Below are 15,950 nucleotides of genomic sequence, written 5' to 3'. Positions count from 1 at the left end.
TCGAGCACTTTGAGGTAATTTGGACTGGGAACTTTAAGAAAAAGCAGAGCAGGTCCTTACCTGCTTTCCTCCGCCCCATGCAACCTCCTGCTGGGGCAGTGCGCATCCCAATAGCCCCTGTGCGGCATCAGCAAGCACATGATGTCTGTGCATGCACCATTTGCATAATCAGCATGGTGTTGCTGACCACTCAGATGTGTAGGTGCTGTGTAACACCACGTGGGGTTTATTGGGATGTGCACCACCCCAACAGGAAGCTGCATGAGACAACAAAGAGCAGGTAAGGACCTGCTTTCCTTTTTCTTAAAATTCCCAGTCCAAATTCTTTAAAAGTGCTCAAACCGCAGTTTGTATACATCCCTAGACTGAAAGGGTTGGGAGGGCACAGACATCATTGAAGAGGGCAGTCCAGAGGCTAGGGGGACATTACCAAGAAGGCCCCGACTTACATCACAACAAACAGCTGGTGTTGGCACAGAGCAACAGCACCCTCATCATGTGGGCAGATTTTGCTATGAGCTAAATATGTAGATATCCAGGGCTTTCATGGTTAAAACCAGCACCTTGAATTGATCCTGGAAATGAACTGGCAATGTTGCAATTCCTTCAAAATTGATGCAATATCACACCCCTGGTTCCTGATAATATTCTGCCCATGATATTTTGTACTAGCTAAAGCTTCTAAGTACTCTTCAAGGCTAGACCCACATACAGTGCATTAAAGTAACTGCCATAAAGTAGTAAAGTGACTAGGGCTTGGATAACTGTGGCTTGCTCAAGGTTGGAATGCATCTGGCTCCCTAAGTGAAACTGTGCAAAGGCAAACAGATCTTGACTCGTTTCATTCTGGTTTCCACCAAGAATTTAACACAGAAACCACTTCAGTCACCTTAGTGGATGGCCTATTGGACAGGAGGAGTTGGTTCTGCTGAACCTCTCAGCAGTGTTTGATACCATCAACCATAGTATTCTTCTGGATCTACTTACAGGGTTGGAATTGGGGAAACAGGTTTTAGACTGGTTCCGATTCTACCTTGGTGAGAGGTCAGGTCTAGAAGGTAGTACTGGGGCCTCCTTGGCTTCTGACCTATCAGTTTCCTCGGGGTTTGGTTGTGTTCCTCATAGTGTTTAACATCTACATAGAACCACTGAGGGGAAGGCCTTCTGAAGAAGAGGACTGCAATGTCATCAATATATGGATGATACCCAGCTCTGTTTTACTCTTGTCAAAAGAAATGGTGAATGCTCTGAACCTAGACTTGGAGATAGAGCCATTTATTGATGGATTAGATTTTGATTTTCGATATGCCCTGGTATGCTGCTGATTCGCAGCTCTATCACTCATTTCCAGCTGATGCCAGGGAAGCAGTGGAAATTCTGCCTGGTGGCAGTGATTGACTGGATATAGAATAAAAAGTGGAAATTAAAACCAAGACAGCAGTGGTCCTGGTCAGCAGGAAAGTCAACCTGGATTTTAGTGAATTGCCTCCTCTGGACAGGCTAGCACTCCCTCTGAAGGTCCAGGGATACAACTTGGTGGTTCTTCTTGACTTGGCCTTGCTCCTAGAGCAAGAGTGGCCATGTATGGCCTGGAGTCCAATGCACAGCTTTGCCTAGTATACCAGCTGTGATCATACAGACAGCAGATCTGTCATTATCACCCATGCACTAGTCACACTGAGATTTGATTGCTTCATTATCTGATTTTCCAGTAGTAGGCTACTGAAAATGAGATCAAGACAAAAAACACACAGGGAATAAATGTGCATGGAAAATATATTATTGACCACCACAAAGGCAGTAATCTCTACATGGGGCTGCCCCTTAAAAGCATTGGGAAACTACAATTAGTTCAAAATGCTGTGGTGAGATTGTCAGAAGCCCTGTTCTACCAGCTTCATTGACTCTTGATTAGTTCCTGAGGACAATTCAAGGTGCTAGTTATTTTAAAACCCTAAATGGTTCATGAGCAGGGTATTTGAAGGGCTGTCTCTCCTCATATGAATCTGTCCAAACATTAGGCTCAACAATGGGGTCTTGCTTTGGATCGTACCACTCTGAGATTTGAGTAGTGGTAACCTGGGACAGGGCCTTCTAAGTGATGACACCTAGGTTGTGGAGCTCTGCAGTCTCCCTTTCTGGAAGCTTTGCTTTGAACTGTAAAAATGTTTCTCTTTAGGAAACTGTTTGTCAGATGTTGAGTCGGTTTCCAGCCTGCTGTAGTTTTAGAAATTGCTCTGTATTCTTATTGGTTGCTCTTGAGTCAGAATACTATATATTTTAGATGGTGTTAAACAGTATGTATCTGTGTTGTTGGACTTTACTTTGTGTACTCTTTGAGCAGAGACAGAGTGTAGAAATGTAATCTGAATAAATATTCCTTCAGAAAGTGGTTTGATGCACATTGAGGTGTATGTGTTGTGCTTTCTTCTACTGAAATTCCCTTGCATCTTGTACTGCAACAAAATTTTTGTTGCAGTAACAGGAATACCAATATCTGACTTTCCTCTTCAGTTTCCTCTTTACCAGTTCCCTAATCCTGGATATATGTATTTCTGTGGTGGGTGTGCATGTGCTGGACTATTTGAGCAATTTCCCCATACATTGAATCAGATAGTACTCTAGTAACTTATTTCCTGTTGGTTGAACAATACTTACATCTCATATCAGGTCCTGGTCTCCACTTTGGAGAAAACTTAGTTTCACCTCTCCTCTGATTAATTCCATCACATTCTGCTTTAAAGCACTGCCATCTAGCATATCTAGAAATCTGGTTGCCTGAACATGAAGTTGCCCAGTCTGTGCAGGAATTGAACTCACTCATTATTATAACACTTCCCTCCTACCTCTCCACATTCATTTCTTCAAAATCAACCTTGACATTTTGATCAGGAGGATCATCGTATGCTCCCAGTAATAAATTACTTTTTAGGCCTGGTATGATTATCCACAATGATTCTGTGGAGTAGTTAAGTCCACCTAAATACCCTCTCTGACTGGTTATATTGATCTACTCTACCACCAATGCAACCCTGCCTGTCCTTTCTATAGTGTTAATATGCAGGAATAACCATTTCCAGCTTGTTTTCAATGTTTAACTAGGTTTCTGTTATGCCCACTATGTCTATATTCTCATTTAAAACCAAGCATCTCGGTTCAGGCACTTCTAGTATTTGCATATAATAGCATTTGATAGGTGTCCCTTTCCCTGCTTAGCTAAGGGAACAAGTCATGCTTCCTACCACAAGACCAGCTCTTTTCTCTTCAAAAGAATTCTCTTTTGTGCAGGCTCTGCTTTTCCCAAAATGTTCCCTAGTGCCCAAGAAATCAAAACACCCTTCTTCTGACACTATCTCTCATTCAATGAGCCCCTGGTGGTGCAGTGGTAAAACTGCCACCCTGTAACCAGAAGGTTACAAGTTCGATCCTGACCAGGGGCTCAAGGTTGACTCAGCCTTCCAGCCTTCCGAGGTCGGTAAAATGAGTACCCAGAATGTTGGGGGCAATATGCTAAATCATTGTAAACCGCTTAGAGAGCTCCGACCATAGAGCGGTATATAAATGTAAGTGTTATTGCTATTGCTATTCATGCATTGAGCCCTTCCTTTTTGTCAACATCCTACAACACTTCAAAAAGCCCTCCTGAAGTTGGGGCCTCACAGTGCAAGATGCAGTTTTGCAATCCTATGGACCACTATTTGTCTGTGAATTAATAGTGGTCCATAGGTTTGAGAAAATAATCTAGCAGATAAAACTGCGACTTTTCTAAATTGGTTTAGGGTATTGCACTCTCATAGATGAATGATTTAATACAAATGTGATGTGAGATATACTTGGTATTTCTGTTACTGCAACAAAACATTTTCCACCCAGAGGCCTTGTCCTTATAAATAGCCCATCTCAAAAGTAATGTGAAACAATCTGTCATTGTAATAGTAGGAGTATCTCTAGTGGCCTAGTTAAGAATTCTTCATTGTTGAATGAGAAACAGGGTGGATAAAAATCAATGATATTTTAAAACAAATAATTAAAAAAAAATTAAATCAGATTTTAAAATTTTAATTCAGATTTTTTTAATAAAATGCTTCTTGAGGAAAAAATCTATCTAAAGATAGTTTTCTATTTAAGGATTAGTTTTTAATTATGTAGCATGAGGCTGTATATATGCAATGTTTAAATTTTTTGGTAAATAGATTTTATTAATCCATTCACAATGTCATGCTCTTCCAGAGGTTTCTGTAAGATTATTTTGGGCAATTTTTCTATCTAGAAGAGGAAACCTTCATCTGGTTGTAAATATTAAGATTATACCAGCAAGAATGAGTCTTTATGTAAAAACCATGATTTAAATCTAGTCTTACTAACTAGTGATTTAAATCGATTTGATTTAAATCAAATCCACCCTGATGAGAAATAAAGTATGGGTTACTTGACATGCCCATAGACTTTAATGAAGCTTAAGGCCTTGGATCCCATATATGTGTTCATATGAATATAACCCCTGCTGGTAGGAGGGCCCTATAACACTAAAAGCTGAATTGTATTAATTATACAGTTTTACTTAAGATGTTTAGCTTTTTCTGTAGTGTGTAAAATGCTTTGCTTAGTTTGTGCTGTCTTTGCTACTCATGGGGAGGAACAAGGAGTTATTCAGGGCACTGAAAATCTATGCCATGACCTAAAATCTTACTTGCAAATCCCTCTGGTTTTGATAGTTTATTATGCTTTCAAACATTCATTATAACTAAAGGTGGATGGACAAATGAATAGCTTTATTACGATCAATGATAAGACATACAAGCAGGCCAATAGAATTTAGATATGAATTCAGTCATACAATACACACCAACACAATAGCCATTTTGTAGTGGCATCCAGGAAACTGAGCCAGAAGTTAACTGTTGACAGATCTTGACAGCAGCCACACAAAATTTGGCAACATTTTGAGTGATGGAAGATATCTTATCTGCAAGAAGAAGTGTGGCATAAAATTCAGCAACTTGGCTGGGAAAATGTAGTAAGGGAGTAATAAGATTATGCTGACTGTCCTTATAAAAAGAACAATATAAGTACATGGTGGACAGATTCAGCCTCGCCTGGGCAGATCCGACTGGCCTAAGGGATTTATTTCAAACTTTCCAAATAAAACTGCTGATGGTAAAGTATCCTATCTTGCTCTGAGAAACACTCTGTGATAACTCGGAAGAGAAAGTGACAATAGATAACTGGCAGGTTCCCAGCTATAATCACCAAGGCTCTTACAGGCTCTGAAATGGAACTTAAGTCATTTTGATGCTCAGTGTCCAAGATTCTCTGTTTGAGGATCTCCTTAGCTTGATTACATACAAATAATGACAGACATTCAATAGAAAAGCCAAGTGATGAAAGTTTACCCAAAAGTGCTTGTGTCCAGGAGGATTCAAACCTGTCGGCCAGCACAAGGGGAATTAGCCCCAAAGGGGGAAAATGATCTTAAGCCAGTAATTGAAGATTGGGATCCATGCTTTTGTTTCTACTCTCTGTAGGCCCATTTCCAACCTTAGTGCTACACTGGAGATACATCTAGGGGCCCTAAATATTGCTCATAAACTTATATTAAATGGTCTCCAATGGCCTATAATTAGGGTAGGGGCCCACTTGTGCACCATATAGGAGTTGGGATGATATTTGGCAGTAAACAACTTTAATGCTGCAGGGATAACATCACCTTTGGAGTGAAAGAATTTTAATACTGATGTGCCTTTGTGCCTGTTGGACAACAGAGTCTGCATGGGCCTTCCATGACCCAGTGGCGTGAAAACCCATACCCAAATATTTGAAGCTATTGACCGGTTCTTTCTAATGATTTTCTGTGTACCAATTAAGTCTCTTAGGATTTAGGCCATCACTTTAAATGTCTGAAAATTAATTACCAGATGATTTTCATTGCAATAATTAGCTGGGTGCCTAAGAGCTCTCCTAAGACTGACTGGAGTTCATGAGATTATAGCAGGCTCATCCACATACAACAAACTTGGAATGTCTACCAGTCTGTTTGTCCCCCAGAATACTTTCGTTCTCCATCTAATCTTGAAGCTTCCAGGCTAAATTCCTTGAGTAAAGCTTACTCACAATACTCAACAGGCTGATTGGGCAGTAATTGGCAGGATCATATCTATCACTCTGCTAAAATATGGGCATTATTATGGCTGCGCCCCAATCTCTAGGTATGTACCCAGTGCCATCTATACACATAAAAAGAGTTGCCGATGCCTATTCACAGCTAAAGGTGAACTAATCAGGATTAATCAGAAATTAATCAGGATTAGCTTCTTCCATTAACTTCAGTAGGGTTACTCATGAGTAATTTGGTCTAGACATCAGCCAGTGAGATTTTTAGGTGAGCTTTGACTCCTATACTATATTCTGAGCTATTCTCCCCAATTTATGTAGAAGAGCAAAACCATCACCAGAGGTAATGCTGGAGCTACTTGCTTAATGTTATTAGCACTTAGCAATAACATTTATATACCGCTCTATAGCCGAAGCTCTCTAAGCAGTTTACAATGATTTAGCATATTGGCCCCAACATTCTGGGTACTCATTTTACCGACCTCGGAAGGCTGGAAGGCCGAGTCAATCTTGAGCCCCTGGTCAGGATCGAACTTGTAACCTTCTGGTTACAGGGCGGCAGTTTTTACCACTGCGCCACCAGGGGCTCATTGATTATTAAGAATAGCCCGGCTGGATCAGGCACAAGGCCCATCTAGTCCAGCATCCTGTTTTACATAGTGGCCCTCCAGATGCCTCTGTGGAGCCCACAGGCAAGAGGTATGTGCATGCCCTCTCACCTGCTGTTGCTCCCCTGCAACTGGTACTGAGAGGCATTGTCCCTCTGAGACTGGAAATGGCCCACAGCCACCAGACTAGTAGCCATTGATAGTCAATGTAGTCCATCATGAATTTGTCTAAGCCCCCTTTAAAGCCATCCAAGCTGGTGGCCATCACCACATCCCATGGCAAAGAATTCCATAGATTAATTATGCGCGATGTAAAAAAGTACTTCTTCTTGTCGGTTCTAAATTTCCTGACCTTCAGTTTCATGGGGTGATCCCTGGTTCTAGTGTTGTGTGAGAGAGAGAAATTTATCTCTGTCCACCCTCTCCACTCCATGCATAATTTTATATACCCCGATAATGTCTCCCCTTAGTCACCTCTTTTCCAAGGTAAAGAGCCCCAGATGCTGTAGCCTAGCCTTATAAGGAAGGTGCTCCAGGTCCCTGATCATTTTGGTTGTCCTCTTATCTACCTTTTCCAGTTCTACAATATCTTCCAAAAATCGCACCAAAGCTGTACACAGTACTCAAGATGTGGCCATACCATAGATTTGTATAAGGGTATTATAATATCAGCATTTATATTTTCAACCCCCTTCCTTAATTATTGCTAGCATGGAATTAGCCTTTTTCACAGCTGCTGTGCACTGAGACTACACTTTCAATGAGCTGCCTACCACAACCCCAAGATCTCTCTCCTCCTGGTCAGTCACCGACAGCTCAGATCTCATCAGAGTATATGTGAAGTTGGTGTTTTTTGCTGCAGTGTGCAGTAGTTCCAATTATGCTAACAAATATTCCAGTGTACCACAAAATTCCTGGATAGTGTAACATTGGTACCACCAACAATATACTACTGCTATAGAAACCTGTATAGAAGCCAGGTTAGTCTCAAGTCTTTTTAGAAAATCTGGTTCACTCAGAATTTGAGCTAACTAGTTTAAACAGCATATTTTACCTGTTTTCTTAGGAAGAGGTCTGATTTCCTTACCCGCTTCCTCTCTAGGGAAAAGTGGCATCTGGATTGTTAAGTTACCTCAGTTATCCTAGTAGGTATTTTATCTTCTTAACAAGTTCATAAAAATCAGGTTGGAGTTGTCTGTCCAAATATACAAATGTTTCTCATATACCAAGAGGGGAAATTAAAATGTTCTTTGAAGAGGTGCTTGTATCTTTTGTTGAAATGTGTAGTTCATTTTCACACAGAGTTGGCCTTAAGATCAGGATATAGAAATATGTTAACTCCTGATTAGGGGTGTGGATGGTGGAGGAGAAAGGAACCACACCTTCGAAGAGACTGAAATCTTTGAAGGAACTATGCATTTGTACTTGAAAGTTGCTGCTGGTGATTGAATAACCTAAAGCTCATGAAAATGGATTCTTCTGTAGTAAGAAGCCTATTTTCATGATTCTGCAGACTGGAAACTGTGGCATGGAGTATCAAGCTAAGATATTTTGAACTTGGATGTTGAGCCTAAGGCTCCTGCTGGATTATGTATTTGCAATTGGAGCTTGCAGTTGAGCTTTCCTACACAACTGTTTAGTTCTGGGTAAGTTTTCAGAAGCATTTTCAAATTCTTGCAATTTGAGCTGGCTGTGGCCAGTAGGGATGTACACAGAACTGGTTGAGAGGCCCTTTATGGGCCTGCAAATCAGAACGAAAGGCGGCTGGTTCAGCCACTTCGATGGCGGGTGTGTGTGCACTTATGCCTCCCTCCACTCTCCCCCCACTGGTGCTCCTTTTCCCCTAAAGTTAATTGGGGCAGCAGTGTAGCTCCCTGCTGCCCCATTGCCCCCATTTACCAGATACAACCGGAAGTATCTAATGGGCCTACACGTGACTAGGCGCCAGCATGGCTGCTGCCGGCCACAGGTGCGTCTGATACTTCACGTTGTATCCGGTAAACGGGGGCAATGGGGCGGCAGGTAGGTACGCTGCCGCCCCAAGAACTTTAGAAAAAAGGAGCACCAGCAGGAGAAGAGCGGAGGGAGAGATAAGTGCACCCTCCCCCTCTCTTAAAGCAGCAGCCTCCTGCCTGGTTCCATGCACATCCCTAGTAGCCAGACCTAGAACTCTTAAGGGTATAGGTTAAGAGCATTAATTTGCTTTTGGATGAGATAGTTAAGTTCCACAGAACTTGATTTTGTTGGACTTAATTGTTATACTGAGATGCATAACGAAAAAACCTGATCCTGCAGGAACTGGATTTCTAAGGAAAGCTACAAACTTCAGTTAAACTTCACTGTCTATACTTGCTAAATCAGGTCTGTCTGAAGAGGGGTGTGGGATGGCAACTAGACGGGTGCTCACCTCCTGGGCATTCACAGGCGCTGTGCGCTAATCAAGATGGGCAGACACAGAAAACAACAGTGATCCAGCATAGCGCCCCCACCCTTCTCTCCCTGGGCCCTGTAAAGGCTAGAGACGGCCCTGCCCTATATATCCGGCTGTTATTTGGAGCGTGTGTACCCGAATGCTAGCTCATTCCGTAGAGAAACTGAAATCCACTCCGGAATTTCACGTCTCTCTGTAGGTTGAAACTGAGCTATTTGGGATATCTGCTGTTTCTGATGTTCGGAGGCTATAGTATGCTGATTGCAGGCGAGGAACGCGTTTGTCTAGGAGTCGGATTACCCTCAGACCTTCAGCTATTGGCGGCAACGGGCTCCTTCCTTTTTATTTTTAAATCATCTTTCTTTCCTTTTTGGTCACAATTGATCACAAGGATAATACTTGGCTGGCGCTTCACGCAGTATAGCGAGGACGAAATATATAATCGGATTACTCTGCAAAAAGGACACTATGTAAACGGGCAGTCCTCTGTAAACAATAAAAACAGGAGGGCGGCTGCTTGTATCCTAATCCCCTCGAACACTGCTGTGTTGCGTACTGCTGCGTTTGAGGATCTGTACGAGAAAAATCTCGCTTCATGTATTTAAAACGCCTAGGCGTTGATCATTTTATAATTTTTTGTCAGGAGAGAGAAAAGGCGGCACCAAGATCTGGTGAATCATAGGCAGGAGCTGTAGACATGGAGCTATGCAGTTACTTCCATAGGCAGCTAAACAGGAGGGAAGGTTGGTGCCAGCAGGAGCAGCTGAGGTGCCCACCGAAGTGATTCGTGGAAGATTTTCCTTTCGAGGGAGGCGCGGTGACAAAGGATTTGGCGCTTGACTCCAACTGTGAGCAGCTTCCCTTCGTGTGCACAGGCTGTGCGAGATGTACCTCCTGGAGAGTAGCGACCCGCCCCCCGCCCAGTCTTCCTTGTGCGCGATGGAGCGGGGGACCCTCCAGCGGAAAACGGTCTATCGCATCTCGGTGACCCTTGTGAAGAAGGAAGCGCTCGGCGTGGCCGGCTTGTCCCGAGATGGGCTGCTGCTGGAGGAGGAGGAGGAGGAAGACGGCAAATCGGCCAAGTGTGCTGCTAGGCAGGCTTTCCGCACCTTCCGGACCCTTAGCACTGGGCAGCTGGAGTTGGGCCGTCTGAAGGTGGCTAAGCGAGCTGGGCTTGGCTGTAGATGGCCTTATGCAGAGCGGCCGCGGGGGAAGGACTTGGCGCAGGAGGCTGCTACTCTACTTCTCGGGGGCTCCGAGGCGGAACTGCAGAGCGCGGGGGCACTCCGGGCGCCGCGCTCCCCCTTTGCATGCCCCGAGGAGGTAGCCGCCGGTGCCGCCTCCTTCCTCAGTCCCAGGAGGCAGCAGCCAGCGGCTCCGTTGCGCCGGAGCTGCAGTTTCAGACACTGGAGTGGGGGGGAGGTGCTGCGGCTGCGCGCCCTGGCCCGGACCAAACGCCACAGCAGCTCAGGCTGCCTCTCTCTCCCTGACACGATCACCGGTGCCGGGCGGCTAGGAGCTGGGAGGCGCAATACACTGACGGCGGCTGAAGAAGCAGCGGGCCAAGGGTTGGAATGCAGCGAGGGCAAGAAGAGCAGCAGCGGCGACCTACGTAGACTTTCGGAGCGGCTGGTGGATTGGGAGAGTCCCGCCGGCAGCACCGCCCCTTCCCAGGAGCGCAGATTCCTCCGTTTCTTCAGTGGCGTCTTTTCCCCCTTCGGGAGTCCGCTCGGCCGGTCCCCTCGGCCTAGGGTTTGCGGAGGAAGCCTGAAGAGAAGCGTCCCCGGAGACGAGCAGTCCAGCACCGAGAGCCTCACCGAGTCTCTAAGCAGAGGTGCCTCATTGGTTCTAAGAGGGGTGGTCGTGGGGGGCTGCCTCGAGCGACCTGTGAGTGAGCTGGCAGGACACGTGTGTCTGTGCGTGCGTTGCGTGCGTGTGCGCGTTGCTTGGTGAAAAACACGAGCTTGCTAACTGGCTGACTGATGTACTCATTGGGACCCAGATCTCTTCAGATGGTGCGCCTCCTTCCTGCCCTTATGTTATAAATGCCACCCTTTGCAAGGAAAAAAAATGCATAAAAAGTCTTTTGTTGAACATATGGGTAGTTTCTTGTTGCATTCTTTAAGCTGTTAAGTTTAGTGCTCCAAAGGCTTGACGTTTAATTCCATGTAAGGGAGGAGCACTTCTTGGTTTTTAAAATATAGGTTACTAAGTCAGTTGAAGGTAAAGTGTGCTGTTAAGTCGATTTCGACTCCTGGCACCCACAGAGCCCAGTGGTTTTCTTTTGGAGGGGCTTACTATTGCATCTTTCCATGCAGTATGAGATAATGTCTTTCAGTATCTTCCTATATCTCTGCTATCTGAGCTGTAGCAGATAATAGCTACCCTAAGTGGTGCAGCGGGGAATGCTTGACTAACAAGCAGAAGGTTGCCGTTCAAATCCCCACTGGTACTATATTGGCAGCAGCGAGATAGGAAGATGCTGAAAGGCATCATCTCATACTACGTGGGAGGAGGCAATGGTAAACCCCTCCAAAAGAAAACCACTGGGCTCTGTGGGTGCCTGGAGTCAAAATCGACTTTGCAAGGTAGGGCATTTTGTTTAGAATCCTGCTTATTTGTTTTGTTGACATGGGATCTAATCAAACACCTAAACATTATTTAAAACTGGTTTTTCAAATGTGCTGGTGAGCATTTTTAAGTTCACACATTTAAGTAGCTTAAACAGTATTTTAAACTCTTAAACAATGGAATAGTAATATTTTCTTTCAACATCATTTCCCTCCTATGAGATCCAGGCTGGCAAACCATGATGCAGTGTTAGAACAAAGTATAGCTGAATGTAGGGGTATGCTAAAATGAATGATGTCCTTGGGAATGTGCAGAGCCCTTATGAATGTCCCAGACAATGTTTTTAGCCTACATAGGAACATAGGAAACTGCCATATACTAAGTCAGACCATTGGTCTATCTAGCTCAGTATTGTCTTCACAGACTGGCAGCGGCTTCTCCAAGGTTGCAGGAAGGAATCTCTCTCAGCCCTGTCTTGGAGACGCCAGGGAGGGAACTTGAAACCTTGATGCTCTTCCCAGAGCGGCTTCATCCCCTGAGGGGATTATCTTGCAGTGCTCACACATCGTCTCCCATTCATATGCAGCCAGGGCAGACCCTGCTTAGCTATGGGGACAAGTCATGCTTGCTACCACCAGACCAGCTCTCCTCTCCAAACAAAGGCAGTTCCCATATACTGAGTTAGACTATTGGTCCATCTAGCTCAGTATTGTCTACCCAGACTGGCAGCAGCTTCTCCAAGGTTGCAGGCAGGAATCTCTCTCAGTCCTATCTTGAAGATGCCAGTGAGGGAACTTGGAACCTTCTGCATGCAAGCAGACAGGTGTTCTTCACATGTAGTCTCCCATTCAAATGCAACCAGGGCAGACCCTGCTTAACAAAGGGGACAATTCATGCTTGCTACCACCAGACCAGCTTTTCTCCCTTGAACACATAGGGACGGCTCAAGAATGTATTTTGTAATGATGTCATTCACCATGATTCAAGATGGCAGACACGTAAATGTTTGAGGCTCAAATGGGCTAGCTTGTGAACTGCCTAACTGATTTGAACCAAATTTTCTACTGGTGTAGGGACCCATAGGGAGGGCTCAACGGTGTAGTTTGTGATGATGTCATCCACCCCAGTTCAAGATGGTGGACGTATTAACATTTAAGGCTGAAGTGGGCTTTCTTGTGAGGATGGTAATTATCAATTAAGATTATAGTGAAAGGAAAGCAGGCAGATTAGTTCTTATTTGTTACAGCTTGTTTAGAAGTAGGACTCTATTTTGGAATTCCCAGCCTGCACCACAAGGAGGCAGTGCCTCATAGTGCAACTGCCCCAGGGTAGGAGGGGGTGGTATGGGCTCTTTAAAAGCTGCCCATACTAGTATGGGGAAAGATGTGTGGCTGCAGTGTAGCTGGGAAATGTGCAGGGGCCAGCCGCGGAATGTCTAAGGGAAAGCTGGGCACTCCTGTGGGGTGGCTGGGAGATGCAGGGATGCCTGGGGGATGTCGTTCCTCCTGCGCATTCCCAGCAGTGCGCAGCTGCCCAGCTCTTCCCGTGCCAGTGTTGGGAGACTTTTAAAGAGTCCCTGCCACCTTCCTCCTACTCTGGGGCAGTTGCCCTGTGAGGTACTGTCTCCTTGTGGTGGGGGCTGGGAATTCTGAAATGGAATTTTGACTTTTACCAACGTGCAAAGTCCTGTTTGGAAGTACAAGGGAAACATTTAATGTAGGCTAGCACTTGGTGCTTTGTCAGATTGTACACCCACCTGACTAAAGGCGTTCTCTGTTGCTGCCCTGGGACTCTGGAATGTGCTCCCTGCTGAAATAAGAGCCTCCCCATCGCTGTCAACTTCTAAAGACTCATTTTTTTCACTCAAGCTCTTCAATTTGACTGTGGTTTTTAAATTATTTTAAGGTTTTTATTTTAACTTGTTTTTATGTTGTAAACTGCACAGGGATGGAAGTTTGGGGCAGTCTACAAATCTGAGAAATAAATTTTAAAATAAAATAAAAGCACCTTCTACTACTCTTGCTCTCTTATTTGTCAAGTATTTTAACGTAACGATGGAAGTGGCAGAAAAGATGTTTGTAACCCGGGTGCACAGCTTGGTATATCTGAAAAATGTGTGTACTGTACTACCTGGAGAGTATTTTAGAAGGTGCTTTGAATAGCCTAATAAGGGAATTGCATACACATGTCCAATTCATTGACAGTCCAGTCCATCTCAGGTTTAAGGGCAGAAACATGATGAGGCATACATTTCAAAATTAAGTGAAATTTTTGGCTTGGGTATAAATCCCTCTCCAAGTGATTTAGGCTTTAACATTGTGGAACTGAGGGACAGTGGAAAGCCCTGAACTTTGTGAAGGGTGGGACACATATTGCTAATGAGAAGGAGCTAGAATAGTATTGCAGTGTGTAAAGTTTTACCATGTAGGATCCTTATTTCTGAAACATTCCAACAGTTCTTTTGTCTGCTTTGAGTGAACAGCTTTTGAGTGATCAGACTTTTAATGTTATTGGGTTATGCCCAGTTAGATATCTCTTACTGAACTTGCTTTATTAATCAGGGTGCAATTTACCTTAGTTTGTATAATGAGCACCTTGTACAGGATATGTATAGCCTGTGCTTAGTGTATTAAGAATCCTGTAACTGTTTGGAGCCTTTTGGGGTTAAAGACCCATCAATGTGTTTGATGTATTGCTTCTGTAGCAATACTTCAAAGGCAGGCAGTAACCTTCAAAGGCAGGCAATATTTACTTGTAACATAGACAGAAAATGCAAGAACTGAGCTAACGTCTTGCCTCTTCCCACACCTCTCTTCCCTGCACATATATCTGTAGTGTTGTTTTAAGCAAATGCACTCTGCACAAGTTCATTTTGTTTTGGTGGGGAGTGAGTGGTTGGTTTGCTTAGAGGCAATTAGAGAGCTCTACGTATCACAAATCAAAGCCCATTTACTTCATTACTATAATAGCTACATCTCTTGGTTGAGTACTCGATTGCTAATGTGAGCTAGAATCCTCCCGTCTAGCATGTAGACTTTATGGGAAAATCTACTTTTCTATCCCATTTTTTAACCACCTTGATTATGAGCATGTTATGAGCTATTTGAAATGCTAGTCTTACAGTTCCCTCTAAATTTACCCTGTGTGTATTGAAAATTTATTTCTGTATTACATTGCATTTGATGCCCACAAAGGCATGTTGTGGAGACTTACAGAAGTCCATTCCCCCCATTACACCTGATATAAACATCACCCTAGAATTCAACCTGCAGTGTACTTATACTGTACAATACAGTATTCAGATACTTGGGGATCTTTTAAAAAGCCCTCTGTTTGGGAATCTAAATTTCAGCTGACGATCCCACAAAATGCATACATCTCATGTTAAATTTAATTTCAAGGGTAATGGCTCTCTGCATTGTGTTTGTTTAGACTGACAATTTCTAGGTGCCAGTAGCTTACTGGGCTTTTAATTTCTAATCTCTGATCCCACAAAATTCTGCACAGGCAGTGGTCTGTTAGTTATTGCAAGATTGAAACCTAAATTATACCAAAGTAAGCGTAAGAGAGAGATTATAAGAGGCAACTAAAACTTACAATTAAGTTGTTTGTAAGTGCATCTTAATTTCCCCCCAGATGTTCAGATTCAGAACAGCCGTGTGAGGTGGTGCAGAGTTTAAGATAGAATGTAGGTTTGATTGCCAGATTTTCCTGTCAGAACTATGTTTTAAAGTGGGAACATGTAAGTTCTCTTAGAAAAACTATAGGAACATAGGAAGCAGCCTTACATCTTGTCAGTATTGTCTACCCAGACTGGCAGCGGCTTCTCCAAGGTTACAGGTGGGAGTGTCTCTCAGCCCTATCTTGGAGTTGTCAAAGAGGGAATCTTCTGCATGCTTTTCCTAGAGTGGCCCTATCCCCTAAAGAGAATATCTTACAGTGCTCACACATGTAATCTCCCATTCAGATGCAGACCAGGGCAGACCCCGCTTAGCTAAGGGGACAGTTCTTCTTGCTACCACTACTATAAAATGGGGCACATTTTGAAAAGGAGCAGGAGAGCCTGTGGGAGTGGGAGAATCACCATGTTAAAAGGTGCCTCTTTGCCAAGTTAGCATGGTTAGTTAGATGAAGATGAAGTTTAAAAGAGAGAAGGCTTTCTTCTGAAGTTGGGAGAGAACTAGAAGCAATGGCACTATTATATTTTTAAGCTGGTGATTATCTATGCC

The 15,950-nt window shown here is 43.9% G+C and overlaps 1 protein-coding gene and 1 long non-coding RNA gene across 15 annotated transcripts in view; one reads left to right on the top strand and one right to left on the bottom strand.

Annotated features, from left to right (window-relative positions):
• Nucleotides 1-15,950, top strand: part of AGAP1 (ArfGAP with GTPase domain, ankyrin repeat and PH domain 1) — a 591,701-nt gene that overhangs the window by 64,693 nt on the left and 511,058 nt on the right. For 10 of the 14 annotated variants that reach the window (XR_008313014.1, XR_008313016.1, XR_008313015.1 and 7 more), the window contains exon 1: nucleotides 9,343-10,984. The exons of the other annotated variants lie outside the window; for them this stretch is intronic. Coding sequence is in view for 7 of the 10 variants with exons in the window: in XM_053283160.1 (XP_053139135.1) it covers nucleotides 10,036-10,984 (949 nt within the window). In the remaining 3 variants the exon portion in view is untranslated. Of the gene's footprint in view, nucleotides 1-9,342; nucleotides 10,985-15,950 lie in introns of those variants that run through there. 14 annotated transcript variants of the gene reach the window in all.
• LOC128339375 (uncharacterized) lies at nucleotides 4,752-9,248 on the bottom strand. The gene is made up of 2 exons (XR_008313017.1): nucleotides 7,774-9,248; nucleotides 4,752-4,966 (listed from the first exon to the last, which is right to left on the bottom strand). It is a non-coding gene; the product is annotated as an uncharacterized LOC128339375 (long non-coding RNA).

This window comes from Hemicordylus capensis, chromosome 1 (genome assembly GCF_027244095.1).
Source record: "Hemicordylus capensis ecotype Gifberg chromosome 1, rHemCap1.1.pri, whole genome shotgun sequence".
Lineage (NCBI taxonomy): Eukaryota > Metazoa > Chordata > Lepidosauria > Squamata > Cordylidae > Hemicordylus > Hemicordylus capensis.
This window is presented reverse-complemented; position numbering and strand designations above follow the sequence as displayed.